The following is an 18,644-nucleotide window of genomic DNA, read 5'->3' on the forward strand; positions in this document are numbered from 1 at the left end:
CCTCCACCTTCACCTGTGCCGACAGGCACTTGCTACAACATCTGGCTTTTCGTGTGTTTGCTGCTGATCCAAACTCAGGTTCTCATGAGCACCTAGAAGGCACGCTCCTCACAGAGCCACGCCCCCTCCAGCTAGACTGGTTCCTTTAGAAAAACTTTCTTTTTGAGATTATAATATAATTACATCATTTACCCCTTCCCTTTCCTCCCATCAAACCCTCCTATAGACCTTTCCCTGCTTTCTTTCAAATTCATGGCCTCTTTTTTCATTAATTGTTGTTACACACAGATGCACACACACACACACACACACACACACACACTCCTAAATATACACATACAGTCTGTTTTGTCTGTATAATGTTACTTTGTGTATATATGTTTTCAGAGCTGACCACTTGGTATTGGATAACCAGTTGGTGCGCTTGACCCTGGGTAGGATTGTTTCTTCTACTCCCAGAATTCCCTGCTTGTATGTAGCTCTTTGTACTAGAAAGATTTAAGAGCCACAGGATCAGGGAGTTTGCTGTGAGACTATGTCTCATAGTAATGTCAGGAGCTAAGCCAATAAAATCTCCCCAACATGTCTGCTTAAACACGAGCTGTACCAGGACAATAGACATGTTAACATGGATGGTGAAGGCAAGCTCATGAGGCCTCAACCCTGTTAGATTGGTTCCTAATCCATCACGGTTTCAGACCTAAGTGGGCCTGGGAGAGCCTGGCTCTGTTCTGGGTTAGGCTGTGATGAGTAAGGCTCAGAAAATGACCCAATGACCTGGGTGTGTCTGAGACCATGGGGCTATCTGAGGACTTCCAGGTCATGCAAAGTCCAGGGTGCTTTGAAAAGGCCAGTAACATATATATCCCTGATGACTTCTCTGGTAGAGACAAGGGAAGGCATTTTCCATGACTTCTCTGGAAACCCAGGCCCCATGGTTCTTGGAGGCTGACCACTTAGCATATCCCTCAGAACAAGAGTTTGGAGAAGGAAAGAAGACTGCCTGAAGATAGCTCCGCCCTCCTTGTCTCGGAGTAAGGTTGGGGCCACACACTCTGTCCCTATCTGTCTGTTCCCCAAACCCACATGTTCGTCCAAGATAGACAAACGGAGCTGGTCAATGAGATCCTGAAAGCAGGACTCAAAGAAAGGGCCCTGTAAGGAGGCAGGACAGTTCCTCACTAGCCAAGGAGCCACAGGAGAAACCCTTCACAGTAAAACAGAATGGCCGCAAAATAGAGTTTCCATAATCACCCTAAACTGGCCTAAAAGGCTGTGCTCACATGTCCTAGACTAGTGCACACTCCATGGAGTCTGGATCTAGCATAGGGTAGCCAAGCACAAGATGCAAGGGTGGGCACCTTATCCAGCCTCACTGACAAGTTCAGGAAGGTGTGTGTGCTCACGCCTGCTAGGCCATGTCTGCTGTTTGAGGAATTGTCTCTTAGGTTGATGGCTCAGGCCCCTGTTAGATCTTGTTTGGGTTCTAGGTCCCCTCCATCCTCCATCCCACAGCTTTCCTGGGCCCCAGCTCTGCATTTCCTCCTGGCCTGTCTTGGAGAGGAGGGACACTCAGCTTGTTGCACTAGTGTTCCCTGAACAGACCTGGACTCTGGAGGCTTGGGAGGGGGGTGTCTCCTCACTTTGCTGTGAGCTAGTGATTCTCAGTCAGGGCTCGCACAGCCTCGCCTGAGGGGACCCTCTCCAGGAACTGGGTCTGCCCCAGGGAGTATCTCCACAGCCAAGTGAGAACTACAAGTCCCAGCTTGCTTTTTTTTTTTCTTAAGAGACTTCTCCAGCAGAGATGAAGGGAGGCAGGCACCTACTGTGGTCTCTCTGGAGACCCGGGTTCCAGGTTCTGGAAGGTTGACCCTCAGGAGCAGATGAGTAGCTAGAGCCCAAGGAACATCTCCAGAGCACAAACTAAGCCACAGAGGAGTCCATGTCCACAGCTCTCCCTTTAGGTCAGACCCTGTCCAGAGGGAAGGCCATGGCAGACAATGGCCTGGCCAGGAGTATGAGTGAAAGGCAATATTACCCACTCCCCAAGTGTGTGTGTGTGTGTGTGTGTGTGTGTGTGTGTGTGTGCGCGCGCGCGTGTGTGTGTGTTGTACATGTGTATTGCATGTGCACATGGGCTGAGGGAGATAAGAATTCTTGATGGGTGAATAAAAGCACCCTTCATACACTAGAGTAGATGTCCAGCCTCTAACCACAAACCTTCAGTATCTTCTCCAGCTGCTTCTGTGTGTCAACCACAATGACGTTGGCACGGCAGTCGTGGGCGATGTACTGGCAGGCTTCAAGTGAGCTAGTGGTGTAGATGCCAGTGACAATGCCCCTGTTGGGGGCACAGGAAGATTCATATCAGGTGCAGAGGAACCATCCCCTCCTCACAGCCTCACAGACTCTGTTCCCAGGGAGCTCCAACAGGCAGGGATGGGAAAAGGGGAACCCAGAAGGTCCTGGGGGTGGGGGAGATAAGGGATGCTGCAGAGTGGTATAGAGCCCGCTAAAGAAATAATGATCCTCTCTGTCCTTTCTGCCCACCACCAGCCCATAGGAGACCGTACCCCTGCCCAGTCACTCACCCTGCGAACACTGTGCCCACCGCAGAGAAGAACCACTCTGGGGAGTTGAAGCCGAGGATCCCCACGCTGTGGGCTCGCTCCAGGCCGAGCTCCAGGCCAAAGACAGATAGGAGGGTCAACTACACAGAAAGGACCTCTCTCCCTCCCCTGCTGCCTCCCAGTAGACTGCAGAAACCCGTCCAGGCCCATCCCCATCTCAGAGTTCACCCAGTCAGAAAACATGTTAGGGAATCAGCTTCTGGCAACACTGTTTACTCTTCCTCTGACTTTCTGGGGAGACCAGTCTATTTGGTTTCCTTCTTTGAAGGTAGCCTGTGGTAGAGGCTCCATAAATGTAAAATCCTTAGCATAGGGCCCAGAATATAGTGTTAACCCAGCGGATGGTATCATGTTTTACAGTGGTGGTTTCTGGAGACCTCGCCTGCTGGGGAGTTGGGGAGGAGGCCTATGAGCGCTCAAGCTAGAAAGCAGGTCTCAGGAAAGAAAGGGTGTGCAGTGAGGGGCTCCTACCTTCAGGAAGCCCTTGGCAACTTTGCGGGCAATCTCGTAGTACTGGTAGTAAGAGATGCGCTCCCACTTGTTTCTGCGCTTGAAGCCCAGAGCACTGAGGCTCCCGTACTTATCCAGGGCCTCGTAGAACATCCGGTGCACGGTATAGGGAGGCTGCGTGCAGAAGGGTTCCCGGCGCAGGCGCACTCTTCCATCTGCCCGAGCTGTCCAAAGTGTTTCCTCTGCAAGGGGGAAAAGACCGCAGTGTGGTCAAACCTACCTGGGTTGTCTGTAGGGGATCCAGTTCTGACTGGGGCAGGGCCTCCATGCCTGCTGCCGACAATACCTTCCGGACAGGACATTGAGAGCTGGCAGGCAAACCAGGCCTGTGGTGGGCCGGAAGGCAGTTTGGAGAAGGCAAGTCTGGCTTGGCCTTGGAAGATGAGCAAAGTTTAGTGTAGGGATTTTTCATTTGTATTTTAATAAATAAAGCTTGCCTGAAGATCAGAGAGTAAAACAGTCACACTGATCAGCCTTACAGACCAGGCAGTGGTGACAAACACCTTTAATCCCAGTAACCACACTAGTTTGCCAAAGAAACTGGATGGTAGTTGTGTGCCTTTAATCCCAGCACTAGAGAGGAATATAAGACGGGAGGAGACAGGTCTCACAGTCTCATTCTGAGATTCCTGGAGGCAGGATCAGCATTTCGGATTAAGGTGTCTGTTTTGTTTTTCTGACCTTCGTGTTGAACCTCAGTTTCTATCTCTAGGTTTTTATTAATCTTGCTACAGTTCAGGGAGACAGCAGGGAAGAAGAGAAGAAACGACTGGAGGGAAGTCCCAGAGATGGAGACTCCTGGGCCTTTCTCTGCATTTACCCTTGCAGGCCAAGGTTGTGGTGGGCAGAGGTGAGGCTCAGACCCACTTACAAGAGTAAAAATGTCTCTGGGCTCAGAGCTTCTCAGGCTTCTGGAAGCAGGCGAGGACAGATCTAGCTGGACAGAAAGTCGGGGTTTTAGAGCGAAATTGGGGTTGGGGTGGTGGGCTGAAAACCAACAGGCCCACATTCCTAGCCAGCAGAGCCTGCAGAGCAGAGGACAGACAGCAGAAATCTAGACAGTTGTGTGTGGGTCTTCTTATTCCATCCTTATGGAGTAGATCCACACAGCCTTATGATGTCACACATGGGTACTGTGGCCCAGACAGGTTCACTCACTTTCCCCACATCACACAGCAAGAAAGTGACAGAGTCAGGTCTTGAATCACATATGCCTGATGTCTCACCCCACAGTTTGGGACACTGTGTGTGTGGGAACAGAGCCCAGAAGCAGGCATCTTCCTCTTGGCTGAACCACTTAACATGTTGGGTTGAGGCAAACACGACAGCCTGAATCTGCTTCCTCAGAGGGAAGGTGGGGCGTTTGTCGTCGAGTGTGGGGATCAGAAAAAAATGGCCAGAAGAAATGACGCATACGAAGGGACTCAAGTGGTCAATAAAACCTCATTCTCCTCCATTTTCCTGTTTATAAAGGAAGTTTGCATGGGATTGGTTCTCTAAACTCTTTTAGACCTTTTGGGCTTATTTGTTTGTTTGTTTTCAGGGTCTTGAAGGATAGCCTCAAGTTTACAATCCTCCTGCCTCTGCCTGCTAAGCACCGGGATTATAGGTAGGTGCTGCCATATCTGGCTGGGCCTTCCTTCCCTGGGACAAGGATGATCATTCTAAAAACGTGAGCACCATGTGGATAGAGAGTAAGCTTTCTAGGACCTACATGAGGCCTCACTGCTGCCTCCTGGCCAGGCACGTCTTCGGAGGAAGCCAACGCCTTCACAGGGCTTGCCTCAAGGCTGGCACCAACAGGGGATCTTGCCTCTGGTCCTACCTGAACTAGACAGACAGATCAGATGCCCCTTTCCTCTATAGATATATTCTTAGGCTGCAAATAGACTTTGACATTGGCCTAAAGAAGTAAAGCTCATGGGGCTGAGACAGAACATAGCCAGACCCAGTCAAAAGGAAGGGGGCATGGCAAATACAGGCTGGGCCAGGGGAGGGCACCAGAGAGAAGGTTTTATTGTGACCCATATTGGCAGAAGCCAGAACAAGTTGACTGACCATCTCCCCATCTTTCCCAGACCAAGTCCCTGTTGTAGCCATTGCTGGAGCCCATTGCCCCTAGGACAGAGGTGTAAGTCCTGTCCCAAAGTCCAGCAGCCCCAGTCCCCAGCCCTACCCCCTGCAGATTCTGTCCACTATCCCATAAGCTGAAGAGGAATCAGGGTAACTTGGGTTCCAAACCTTGACCCTGTCATTCCCTGCTGTGACCCTAATATGTGATCTTCCTCTTAGCTGCACTGCAATCATGGAAGACAAAGCGGGATTAGTGAGGACAGAGAAGCTGGATGCTCAGGCAGTGCTGGTGGAAATAAAGGCTGGGGTACAGCTCTATCAGGAGACAGCTTAGCCATTTCTCAGAGAGTTACTATACCTCTCAGCATTGTGGCTCCTGGGTAGCTCAAGAAAAACAAACATGTGTCCCAACAAACACTTGCATATGGGCGTTCATACCAATATTACTTATCAACCTAAGAAGGGGGAGAACTCAGATGTCCACAGACAGGTGACCAAAGGCACAAGGTGCATGATCTGGTGCGGGACAATTGTCTATATTCTGTCAATTCTGACTGACCAGTAGTCAGACAGGAAGTATAGGAGGGACAACCAGACAGGAAGGAGAGGCGGGTCAATGAGAACAGGAGAATTCTGGGAAGAGGGAAGCTCCTTCTGCAGTCCTGTCCAGACACCGAAGAAGCAAGATGTGACTACGCCACTGAAAAAGGTACTGAGCCATGTGCTAACACAGATAAGAATAATAGGCTAATATAAGTTATAAGAGTTAATAAGAAGCCTGAGCTAATGGGCCAATCAGTTTATAACTAATGTAGACCTCTGTGTGATTTCTTTGGGACTTAACGACTACGGGAACTGGGCAGGACAGAAACCCTGACAACAATGATCCATAAGATGGGATCCATTTCTAAGAAGGAGCCAAGTACCAATTGTGAGTCAAACATGGAGACTGCTCAAACCATGTTCAGTGAAAGAAGCCAGATGTGGAAGACCATGTATCTCGTGATTCCAACTGTAAGACGTATCCAGGAAAAGACTAGTTAGTTGCCTAAGGCTAGGGGTGGGAATGGGAATGACCACAAGAAGAGTATAGGGCATCTTTTGGGATTGATGGAAATATTCTAAAAATAAATTGCGATGATTACAGAACTCTGTAAGTTTCTAAACTTGTTGAATTGGGCCTGGAAAGATGACTCAGCAGGTAAAGACACTGCCTACTTATCTGAGTTCAGTCCCTAGGACCTGCACACTGGAAGGAAAGATTGACCTCCAGTCTGTTACCTGCACAGTATCGTACCTTCATATCTCCAACCTACATACATATAATAAATAAGTAAATTGAAAAAACTTTGTATTGTACACTTACCATAGGTGGATTAAATGGTATATGAAATATACCTTAGTGAACTTCTAAAATAATGAGAGGAGGAAAATGAAAGGGAGAAGGGCTGAGGATGTAGCAAAGTGGTCAGTGTGCTTATTTAGTGTGCAAAAAGCCCTGGGTTCACTCTCCGGCACTACAGAAACCAAGTGTGGTACTACATGCCTACAAAACCAGCACTTAAGAAGTGGAGACAGCAGGATCAGAAGTTGAAGATCATTGCTAGCTGCATAGCAAGTTTGAAGGCAGTTTGTGCTGCATGAGACCCTGTCTCAAAAAAACAATGTTGATCTTCCAAACAGAGGTGTGTTTAGTGTGTGTGAAGCTGGGTACCCAGTTGCTGTCTTCCTGTTAGTCCTTTTCCCTCCCCAGGGGAACAGAAACTTCTGTCTGCTTGGAGCAGAAAAAGCATCTTCCTCCTATGATCTAGTCCAGAAGCCCACGCCCCCCCGCCCTGCACCTGTTCTCCTAGGTGCCAAGAGGAGCAGAGGTAAGCCTCAGTCTTATGATCATTGCTAAAGCCTCCCTCAAGCCAAGAATTGTCTTTCTTCTTTTTCTACATGGACTGGAGGTTGCAGCCAGGGCTCTGTGCATGCTAGGGCAGGTGTGCTACTGCCGTACTGAATCCCTAGTCCAAACCAAGAGGCTTAACGTTAAGCAGTTATAATCTCTCGTTTCAATGACAAAAATGGAATGCATTCTCTAGGAAATACGAAATGGCTCAGAGGCCTGTGCTGCGCAGAAGTGGGTGGCCTCCTTATCCAGACATCAAAAAGGTTTCTTTCTGGCTGCTGCTGCAGTTGGGCTAGTTTTGGTTTGGTGTAGCTGCTGGGGCTCTGCCCTATGTGCAAGCCTACCACTGAGCTACAAACACAGCCCAGCAGTGCAGCTAGCATATCTGCAAGACGAAGCGGGGTGGGGGAGGGAAAGATCATGCCATTGGAGTAATAACCGAGGAGGGGAAACTCAAAATGCCCATGAGACTTTGGGGCTCATGTGTCAGCATCATAATAAATAATGCATAGCAATAAATAATGCAGGAGTGAGCGCCCCAGCAATGAGGACTTGCCAGTGCAGTCCACAGGGCAGTCTTCCTTTGCAGCAGAAAGAAACCCTCTTGTTTCTTTGATACTTGGGGCCTCCACTTGAGCCCTCAGTTTCCTGGCTTCCATGGAGGCCCTGAACAATATGGTATGTCTCTAGTCTGAGGGAGCCACAACGTTTGAGAGAGCACAATTAATAACAACATGTATTTCTGAAAATGAACAAGTAGATCCTGTGTTCTCAGCACAAAAAATTTCGTCTGTGATGGAGTGCATATGTTAACAGTCTCAATTTAGCCACCCCATACTACCTATGGGTTTTAAAACAGCCCACCATAAATATATGGTTTTTAATTTGCCGATTTAAACTTTTAAGGGGTGGGGGGGAATCTATAATGCAAGGACAATAGTTGTGCCCCCAAGCCTCTATGTCAGAGAGGGAACAGGGATTGGTAAGGACTCCTAAGGACATGGGAGAGGATGTGCCATACTAACAGAGGGCGCTGCTCCTCAGCGGTGGGATTCGGTGCCAGGTAGGAGTGGTGTCATGGTTTGAATGAGATTGATCCCCTTAGGCTCATAGGTTGGAATCCTTGACCCCCAGTTGGTGGAACTGTGTGGGAAGGAGTAGGGGCGTGGCCTTGTTGGAGGAGGCGTGCCACTGGGGTGGGGTTGGAGGTTTCACAAAGGCCTCACCATTTCCAGTTAGCACTCTCTCTTCCTTGTGCTTGTGGATTGAGATGTGAGCTCTTAGCTGCTGCTCCAGCACCCTGCCTGCCTCGTGCACACACCCTGCCATGATGACCACAGATTCTAACCCTCTGGAACCATGAGCCCCAAGTTAAACACTCTCTTTTATAAATTACTTTGGTCAAGGTGTCTTATCCCAGCAGCATAAAAGTAACTAGGACAAATGGAGACCAAGAGTTACAAGAAATCTGTGTGTGTGTGTGTGTGTGTGTGTGTGTGTGTGTGTGTGTACTCTTATTTGAACATTTAAATATTTAAAAAAATTATGTGGGTCAGGACAAACACAGTCATTAACCGTTAATCATCTATCCCAGGTCCTCTAGAGGATAGATATCTAGAGGTAGGATAAAAGGATTAGGAAAAAAAAGTGTTTTTAAAATTTTGTTTGGGCACCTGGGAATTTGATGTTTGGGATGGAATACAGCACATTCTAAGCACAACACTCCTGCCCCTGGTCTCCAGCCCCAGCCTTGCTTATATTTTTGGTGCACATCTCTGGCAGAGTTATTCATCTAAATCTTTCTGTCTTGTTCCTGCTTTACCTCCCGGAGCCAACGCTTTTGAGTGCTCAGCTTGCCCACGGCTTGAAAGGAAGAAAGATAGAACGGGAAGAGAGGAGAAGCTGGCTGGTCTGTACTTCTGCTCCCTCTTAGTCCAGCTGTTTCATGAAACAGGACAGAGCCCTAGCCTTGGGGACCATGCCACAAAGAAAAGGGTTTCCTAGCAAGCAGAATGAATCTTGCTGGCTCTCTTTGTCCACAGGCCCAGTTAGGCCAGTAGGCCCTTTAGACAAGCCAAAAGAGAAACCTGGGAGGAAAGGGCCTGCCCCTCTCCTCCCTGGGGCCCAGTCATCCTTTCCCCAGGAAGAAGCCACCATGGTCACATGAATTGAGCACTGTCTCATATGCCCACAATTTTCTGTCACCTAGCTAAAGCTTAGGTCTCAGGGAGCTAAGAGGTCGCAGAGCTGGGAGGCATAACTGTGGCTCAGAGTCCCTCTGCCTGACGCTTTCACTGTCCTCCTCTGGTGTGCTGTCCCCCGAGTGGCCTTCACTACAAACCCTGTTTCCATATCTCCTCTGGGAAAAAGATAGTGACTCCGGCCCAAATCCTGTCTTGTAACCTTGGACTTGTGGCTGATAAGTTGTCCTGCATTCCTCAGACTTCCAAAGTGTCCTTTCTAAACCCAGACCAGATCTGCTCAAAAGTCTTCCTTCGAGCTCATGGGCCACAGGGTGCTGGCCACCCCTCCTCTCCAGCAGGCCCTCTCCCACATATGGCTATCCCTACATCCTGAGATTTGTCCAAGCCCCCTTACTCCCTTTCTCGGTATCTTTGTGCATGTTGTGACTCTAGCTGGAAGACCCTCGACAGGGACACATTCCGTGTCACTTCAGCATGTTGTGACTCTAGCTGGAAGACCCTTCACTCTGCGACAGGGACACATTCCGTGTCACTTCAGCATGTTGTGACTCTAGCTGGAAGACCCTTCACTCTGCGACAGGGACACATTCCGTGTCACTTAAGTGCCATGCTGCTACGACTCTGGGTCCTAAGAGGAGGCCGCCTGTGTGGACGCAGGAGAGGCAGGCGCAGCAATGGCTCAGCACCCGGTTAGCTTGACCGTGCTGATTTTCAGTATCTATAGAAGAACAACTTGGCCTCCTTCTTATCCTAGTAGAGGACTGGCCGGAGCGAGTGTGTGTCAAAGAGACTTCATCTTTCTACTTCACCTGGTCCCAGAAAACGGTGTGATGACAGGGCAGGGCATGATGCTCTCCAGATGCAGGTGGGGGGGGGCGCAGACCCACGTCCAAAATTATAGGATCTGGTGAAATTTACAATGGCTAATATCCCTCTGGCTTGAGTCTACCACAGGTCTCTGGCCCCTGGGTTTCTGGTGCCAGCTAAGAAGCCCGCCCTTGGACTTGGGAACGGAAAGAAGGGTAAACAGAGGTGTGGGGCACCTCCTCCCTTGATTCCTCCTACGTGTATTTCCTACTCCCAAGCCTGTCCTGACACTGCCTTCCTCCAACCTCCATCCCCATAGCCAAGGGAACACGTCCCGACAACAAGTTAAAAGGTCTGAGTCTGGGTTTAGTTATTGGCATGTGCTAAATGCAGGGCAGAGCAGTGAGAAGAGCCCCTGCCCATGGAGGCCGGGCCTTGGGCAGTAAATAGTCCTGCTACCTTGGCCGCATGAGTGACAAAGGGCTTCAAGCTTGGCCATGTGCCCACGTATCAGTGTGCAGGCAGGCAGTCCAGTCAGACTACTCCAAGTAGGGGATGCCTGACACACCAGAGTTCTCCCCTCCTTCCTCTCCCTTCCAGAAGTGACTGACTGAGATCAGGCAGGCGAGCTGAGATGGTGAGGCATTCGGAGCCACTCCATAGAAAGCGAAATACATAGAAGCAAGGAGCAGATAGAAGTAGCTGGAGTCTTTTCACTGGGGACCGCGGGAGTCCATTCCCTCTCATTTCCCGCCAGCCTCTTTTTATGCCTCTTCTCTTCCCTGATCCTCTAGATAAACAGCATGTCATCTTCTGAAGCACCTCACCCACCTGCCACCTCCCACTCCTGACTCTCCTAGAAAGAAAGAACCCAAGCAGCACGGCAGCAGCCAGGCTCCATGTTCGGGAAAGGTGCCAGCCAACGTGGGACGCAAACAGATGATTTTCCCGAGGGTGGCTGACAATGCTGCCTTGCAGGAGGAGTGTTCCTGGAGTCAGCAGGGATGCTCTTGAGAAACTGCTCAAGTGAAGCAGTGAGACAAATGCAGCAAGCCAATGGCAATGGGCAACCTTGTGTTCCTGTGGGACACAGACTCAGTGTCGAACAGGGATGCGTGAGATGCGTAGTGGAAATCAGGGATTCCCAGACAGTCAAGAAAATAAGATATTAAAATACTCAGTGACACAAAGAAATGCTCACGGTTATAGCATCAAGCCGAAAAAGAAGCAAATGTGGGTGAGTGGGAAGATACCATCTAAGCGTGAGTTCAAATTCCCACCACCCAAGTGAAAAAGCCAGACATGGTGGGAGGTATCTATAGCTCTGGTGCTGTGGGGGCAGAGTCAGGTAGCCTTCCCAAGCTTACTAATACCAGTGTATCTAATCTATCTACTCTTAGTTTAGTTAGGGACATCGTCTCAAAAAAAGTAAGGTAGAGAGCAGCAGAGAAAGACACTCAGTGTGGACTCTGACTCACGTGCATACCTGTATAAACATTGCACATATACAGCAATACACACTTTTTAAATTTACAGGCGGAGAGAGAGAGAGAGAGAGAGAGAGAGAGAGAGAGAGAATTTACTTCTTCAAGTCAAAGGTAGGGTTGGAACCCTATCTCCATTGGTCCTGGCAGTGTCCTGTGTCCAGAAGCTAGAAAGCTTGCCCAGTGGATGGAGAGTAGGTAGGTCTGAGCTCACGGGCTGTGGTGCTGCTCAGAGCCATGCAGTAGGGAAAAGTCATACTTGCTGTGAGTGACTGTCTCCCCATCTGGGGTGTGCTGTAGGAACTATTACAGCTTGTAATTACCCACCTACTGGGGCGTGGCCTCTTATACTATAGACACAAAAGCCAAACGTGCATCTATCCCTTTTTCTCCTTCCCCTTGCTCTTTTTCCAACGCGTCTATCCCTTTTTCTCCTTCCCCTTGCTCTTTTTCCAACGGCTGCTCTTTTGGATCATGTGATTCAACGGGTCAAGCAGAGGATTCTGATTTGTGAGTTTACCCCTAAATAAATAACTATTTCTCAGTTGTGAGCTAGTGTGGGATTTCTTTTAAGTGTCCGTCCACCGTTTCAGGGGTGGCCTGCTAGGGACTGGAAAGACTTAGGGGATCAGGCGGGACTGGCAATACTCCTCAAAATTTAACAGGGGCACAACCCTTGTCTCTCTGCTATGTTTACATTAGTGCCGGGACAATAGCCACGATCCATGACTAGAAGCCCATTGAAGTCTCCATCACCTAGCAAGGCACCCGTATCCCCACTGGAGAAGATTCCCAGCAGTACCTCCCACAGTTCGATCTGCCATGCCAACCATAGCCCAGTAGCCAGCGGGGCACTGCCTATGCCAGAGCCAGGCTTCTGGGCGCATGGGGTGGGCTTTGCCCCCTCACACTGTCTGCTGCTCCCCTTTGTCTCCAGTACCTTTCATGTTGCTCTCATCTTGGCCTGAGCCTGGCAGGGTGCTTCACAAGCCGCCCATTGTGCTAAAGGGTGCTGGGCAGGCAGGGAGGTGTGTACGCTGGGATTTTGGAACAAAGGCTTCTAAACAGCAGAGAAAAAAAATCACTGCATGTTCTGGGAAGGAGAAAACCTCCAGCATGGGGTGGAAGGTGAGGGGTGGAGAAGAGGGGACAGGGGGTGGGGGATGGGGGTGTTTCCTGTAGCCTGTGGGAATAGCCAAGCTCAGAAGCCAAGTGTATTTGCAGGGATGGGGTGGGGGTGACATACACTGGGCCTGAAGACAAGGACAGAGCTCTCTGCAAGACCGCATGGATGGAATCAGAACAACTTCACAGCACTGCACAGCACCCACAACCCCTCCCCCAATGACCTTGGAGACCCAACCCCAGGAAGTCTTCTCACACAGGGATTCCAGGATGAGAGCCTCTCGGTGGGTGCAGAGGTCACACTGGCCTTGGGACATGAGGAGGGGAAAGGACCGGGCCCTTAGGCCTGAGAGGTCTGTGAAGACCATGGTGGTGTGGTCTAGACTATTCTGCTGAACGTCCAATGACTTTGTTTCTCTGGGCTTGGTGGGAGAGGCCCTGAAGCTGGGGGCTCTGGCTAGGTTTCCCTGTGACTGATCAAGAGCAGAGTGACCCTAGGCAGATGTCTGCCATCCCTGAGCCTTGGTTTCCCTGTCTGGTTGATAACAAGGGAAAACATCCACCAGCTAAGTCCCTCCCAGTTATTGCTCTAGGGGTCTCAGTCAGCCTGGAAGACACACAGGGACTGTGGGCTGAGACCACCTCTGTAGAGGAATCAAGGCTGGAATTCTCCTACCTGCCCTGAAAGGAAAGTCTCCAGGAGGGGGCAGAGGGGCGGGACATCAAGCAGTGTCTGAAGAATGTCTAGGAGAAGCCATGCACCCTGACCCCTGGAAAGGTCTCCCCAAGGGTACCTCAGATGTGTCTTTGACTGACAGGCCTGGGATTACCTCCTGTTTCCATTTCATAGATGAGAAAGCACCTCCACTGCTTCTCCAGATCTCGGGGAAGCCCTTCTCACAGAGGCTAAAGTGAGAGCTGGACCCCTCCCTGGTCCCCAGCTTCAGGCTATGAGCTCCTAGACATAAGGGTAGAACCCTGCTCCCTTCTGTCTCTTCAGCTTGGCGCTCCACTCTAGGCCTGCACACATGTCCCTGGGATGAGCATAAGGGACAATGAAATGGTATAAATCCCTTGGGCCTAAGGTCCTCTCTGCCCTAGGGACCAAGTAGGGATGAGTACTCCCCCTTCCAATCCTCAGCTCAGAGCTCCCGGGTGGGACTGGCAATTTCCTGGGGGTGGGAATGGAAAACTAGCCCCAGTCAGCACCTCTATCAGCTTTGTCCCTGGCAGCTGCTCTTCCTGGGTCACCACCCTTTCTTCAGCAGGGGTTCATATTCAATCTAGAAAGGGCTAGAAAGAAATGTATCTCAGGCCCTGGCACAAGGCTGCCTTTGTGTGGAGGTCAGATTCCAGCATGGCTTGGCACCACTGCTCCCTGGGAGTCCAGCCTGGGGACTGGAGTGTAGGACCCTCAAACCTCTTGGGAACTCAAGGAGACCAAGGTGCCTCTGAGGGGTCCATGCTGAACCTTGACTCCCGCAGGCAGGAATCCAGGAGCTCTGTGGCTAGGTGGTGGGGAGGCTGGGGGAGACGGGGCTGGTCTGACTCCTGTGTGCAACAGAGTTGAGGGCCCAAAGAGACCAAACGGGCCATTGGGAGGGCTACCTATAGGCAGCTGTTGGCTCAGAGAAAATCACTTCTGGCCGTGGAGACCTACATCGTTCACCCTAGCACTCAGGAGGCTGAGGCAGGAGAATAGCAAGCTCAAGGACTGCTGGGCTACAGCGTGAGACAAGAGAGAGACAGAGAGACGCAGAGAGAAACAGACAGAGACAGACAGACAGACAGGCACAGACAAGAGAGAGACAGACAAGAGAGACAGACAGACAGGCACAGACAGAGAGAGACAGGCAGAGAGAAGAAAATTAGGAAATCCCTAACCTTTTCTTCCCTTCCCTTCTTCCCTTCCCCTCCCCCCTTTTTTCCCAGCTAGAAGCAGGGTGTGTGTCACCCTCTCCGCAGCCTCCCTCCCTCTCTGTGGCCAGGATGAAGAAAATGAAAATGTATCTTCCTTCTGAGTCTGGCCACAGTAACTGCTTAACAAGGGGCAGCTGTATGGACGCGTTGCTAGTGAGGATTAGGGATTTTCTGTCCTGTATGAATCCCATAAATGCCCCTCCCAGGACTGTGGAATATACCACGGCCCGTTTTCAATCTTCTAAAAAACATTATGCCGCAGGGTGGCTTCACAACCTACCCACTCAACCTGCGACCCTTCCCTTCCCCTTCCTTCAATGGCCACCATAGCCCAGACTCCCCACAACCCCCACCCCACCCCACCCCACCCCACCCCACAAGCTTCCTTGACCAGGGAGACAAAGGATGCCAGGCTGAAGCTCAAGGCCTAGCATGCTGATAGTAGACACTTGAGCCAGTAACACCTGAAGCTCCAGGCTGTTCTGCCAACATCCTCCCGACCGCAGGGACATGACTTGTGTGAATGGGGCCTGGAGGTACCATGCACCCTCTATTCTGGGTATCTGCTGACAGCCATGGGGATAAGAGACTCCTCTGCGCCCCCTCCAGTCTATCAGAGTAAGAAGGTGGGAGAATAGCACAAGATTCTCCACAACTAGAATGCATCCGGGCTGGGAGTTCGTGGAGGGCAGGAAGGAAGCTTGTCAACTTCACTGTCTCCAGAGCCCGGAACACAAGGCAAGGTCGAGAGTCTACAAAGGGCCAGTTGGCCTACGTCTGACAGATGCCCACAGTCCCGGCATCCTGTAACCCCACACTACATTAACTGCAGTGTCCTCTCTGCATCCCGCCTGTCTCCAGCTGCTCAGGTAGCACTGTAGATGTCACCTTCCTGAGATTCCATACCCAGCTTGTTCAGACCTGCTTTTTCCTGTGCCTGCAGCTGCTAAAGCAGCTGAGAGGCCCACAGGCGAGCGTCATTCGCACCTCTCAAAGAAGCCAGGTGTCCTTCCGAGCTCTCTCATATCAGCTCCCTTCCTCTCAACTCCCAGGAATGCCAATGCTACCACCCACTCCCAGGACCTCTGAGCCCTGGGGCTTCCCTGGCCTAAGCCACTGGGACTGGCATCTGCCCTTCAATTGCCTCAGGAAGCAATTAAACATCTGCATAGAGCAAGCTGGGTTCATGCAGGGAGAGGACACTGTGGTGGGGGAAGTGGGGGCAGGACACTGACCTGGGAACCCGACAGGTCAGTGAGGTGCCTGGGCTCTTAGGAGCATGGCAGTGAAGCTCTGTTTATGCCTCTCTGGAGCCTAGCAAAGAACTCTCTGAAACCAGGGACTGGACTGGCTCCTTCTTTACCTCTGACGGGAGGGTGTGTTAAAGACCCACAGAAGACACTCTCAGCCCTGAGGTGACACTCTTGCCAAGGCCACCAGGGGCAGCCTGTCAGGTGGCAGCAGCAAGCCAGTGATGGGACTGCAATGCCCATGATCCTGATCCAGGGCCTCTCTGCATTATACTTCTTTGATTGTTGTTTTTGGATATTTTATATTTATTAGAGAGACGTGGCTGGCTGGGATTAGACATACAACAATTACCCTGTTTCATCCTAAGTGTTAAGACCACAGGTATGTGTTATTATGCCTAAAAGAAATACTTTCTGCCTCAGTTTCCCTGCTGAAAATGGGTAGTGAATTCTCTCTAGTCTGGGACAATACTGTGGCACAGCAGAGAAGCCTGGAGCTTGCTGTTGTCATTTAGCCACTCTGGGACCCCAGCAATATGTAATTGAGGAGAGAGGATTTGGGACAGAGGCCACAGGCCTCCTCCTCTTTCTCTAGTCCCCGGTTCTACCATCACTCTGTGGCTCAGGGTTTTAGAAATGGCCCCTTCTTCCCCACCTTGCCTCATTGCACACACTGCCAGCCACACTCCCAGACTTGTAGACAATTTAACCACGAGGAAAGCTCAGGCATACCCAAAGGGAAGGCCATACAACAAAATACACCGCCGCTTCAGACATAGCCACTGATAACAACTCGCCTTCGACGCCAACCAGCTCCCACTTGGATGACCACCGGACTGTCTGCCTGTCTACTGGAGGAGCCTACAGCTATCAGACTTTCCTCCAGGGAAGACCAGCCACCCAATGCTCAGTCCTGAAAGGTGACTCAGGCCAGGGACAGTTAGAGCTCAAGGGCAGCACAGCGAGTGGGAAGCTGGGAACCCCTGAGTGGGTTGCCTCTTGTTTCTCTTTTTATTTTGAAATGCTGCTTCTGTTACAATCTTGTTCTGTGCATAAAAGTGAACAAGTGTTGTAATGATACAATTATCATCCAGATAAGTTTTCAGGGTGAATGATAACTGCCTTCCTTGAGGCCTGCTTATCTGAGGGGAAGGTCACCGACGGAGCATGTGATGACCCAGCTTCCAAAACAAACTGTGCTAGCTTGCACCCGTCTGCTTGCCCCATGCTCTAGTTAACTAAGTACAAACTCCCAAAGGTGTTGCTTATCTGGCTGGCCCCCTTCCCCGTCCATTGGCAGCCTAAGCCTGCAGGCCCTACCTGCTAGGGTCTTCCCATTGTTGCCCCTTCCTCCAAACCTTAGGGGAGAAGGAATCAGCCCCCTGTGATCTTCCATCATGCCCGGCCCTGGTGGCCATGTGGCAACTGTGAGTTAAGAGTTAGATGGGGTCCCCGAAATGTGGACATAACAAGATTTCCATGGATTCTCCTTGAGTTTTTTTTTTTTTTCTCCTTGAGTTCTGCTCTGTGGCTCCCAGCAGCCCCTACGACTCCCTCCAGTACCACCCCATTACGCGAGCTCACCTGTGGCATCTGGCGGTGAGGCCTTCTCTGGAGCTGAGAACTCAAGGCCATGAGTTGAGGACTCTTTGGGGAGCGTTCGCCCATCAATTAAGGAGCTGGGGAGTAGGGGAGATGGGTAACATAGGTTAGAACATTTTGTGTCCTACCTCACTTCCTCCAGTCCCCTCCTTTTCCCTCTGTAGGAGAAATCAAGTCTTGCTATCTCCTGATTCTTTGAGTGTCACCGTGCAAGATCATATCTCTCCATGAGTCTCAGTGTCTCCATCCAGACAGGAAAGGGTTGGACTCTGAGCCTTCATTCTAAGAGAATATAGGCTTGAGGTGTGGGGGAAGCCTCTGCCCCATCTTTCTTCACTCCTACTAGTACTGGTGCTCACCGAGAGGCTCAGAGTAAAGCTGGGGATGTTCCTAGAACTCTTGGAACCCTAAGGGGCTCCCTCTTCCATGGTGTCTGCCTGCAATGTTGACAGCCCCATGGAGAGGACAGGGGCCAGGGAGAGCTGGGGCTGTGCCTGTCCTAGCTCTTCCTGGCTTCCCAGGTTAGGTGGCCCTGAGCAAGCGTCTCTTCTATCGATCGGGACAGGCTGGCTCCTGGATTCTGTTATCACCTCAGCCTCGCCGTCCCTCAGCACCAGTCCTTCCCAGGGTTTACCTGGTCACACTTCCCCTTCCTGGGTGGACAAGCAGAGGGATTTCAATACACACCCCTCAGGGCTACACAGGGCTGCAGGACTGTACAACAGCAGGAATACATCACCGTCATAGCTATGTAAACAGAACCTACTGGAATTGTATAGTGGGTAACCAGTATGGCTGGTCACAGATGCCCTAAGGGTATGACCCTGGCTCCAGGGAGTCCCATTTGTTTGTCAGGGTGGGGTTACCCCCATCCCTGCCCAGTTCCCAGGAAGCCAGGTCAATTACCTGCTTTGTACATTCGGCCTTATTCCTTGCTGGTACTGCAGGTTCAAACTAAGTTTTCGAACACACCCAGGCCCACCTGGTAGCAGTCTGCTTAAGAACCTGAGATATGTGTTAAAGCAAAAGACACAGAAAGTTATGAAAGGAGAAGGGTTGGAAGGGGAAGGAGAGGACTGAGATGGTCTTTTATATGTGCACACTGTGACTAAGGCATGGTCCACAGGACTGGAGCATCCCTTCTG

At 50.8% G+C, this 18,644-nt stretch overlaps 1 protein-coding gene across 2 annotated transcripts in view; it reads right to left on the reverse strand.

Annotated features, from left to right (window-relative positions):
• The window catches only part of Acsbg1 (acyl-CoA synthetase bubblegum family member 1), a 60,301-nt gene that overhangs the window by 25,122 nt on the left and 16,535 nt on the right, over positions 1–18,644 (reverse strand). Inside the window, exons 3-7 of one of the 2 annotated variants that reach the window (XM_041638678.1) lie at positions 18,406–18,504; positions 17,482–17,576; positions 3,102–3,322; positions 2,592–2,680; positions 2,221–2,341 (exon numbers count right to left, since the gene is read on the reverse strand). In XM_041638678.1, the coding sequence (XP_041494612.1) occupies positions 2,221–2,341; positions 2,592–2,680; positions 3,102–3,322; positions 17,482–17,576; positions 18,406–18,504 (625 nt within the window). The remainder of the gene's footprint in view (positions 1–2,220; positions 2,342–2,591; positions 2,681–3,101; positions 3,323–17,481; positions 17,577–18,405; positions 18,505–18,644) is intronic. The other variant, XM_041638679.1, reaches the window with a different exon arrangement.

Source organism: Microtus oregoni, unplaced genomic scaffold (assembly GCF_018167655.1).
Source record: "Microtus oregoni isolate MIOR12 unplaced genomic scaffold, Mior012 000055F_ref0000237, whole genome shotgun sequence".
NCBI classification, from domain to species: Eukaryota; Metazoa; Chordata; class Mammalia; order Rodentia; family Cricetidae; genus Microtus; species Microtus oregoni.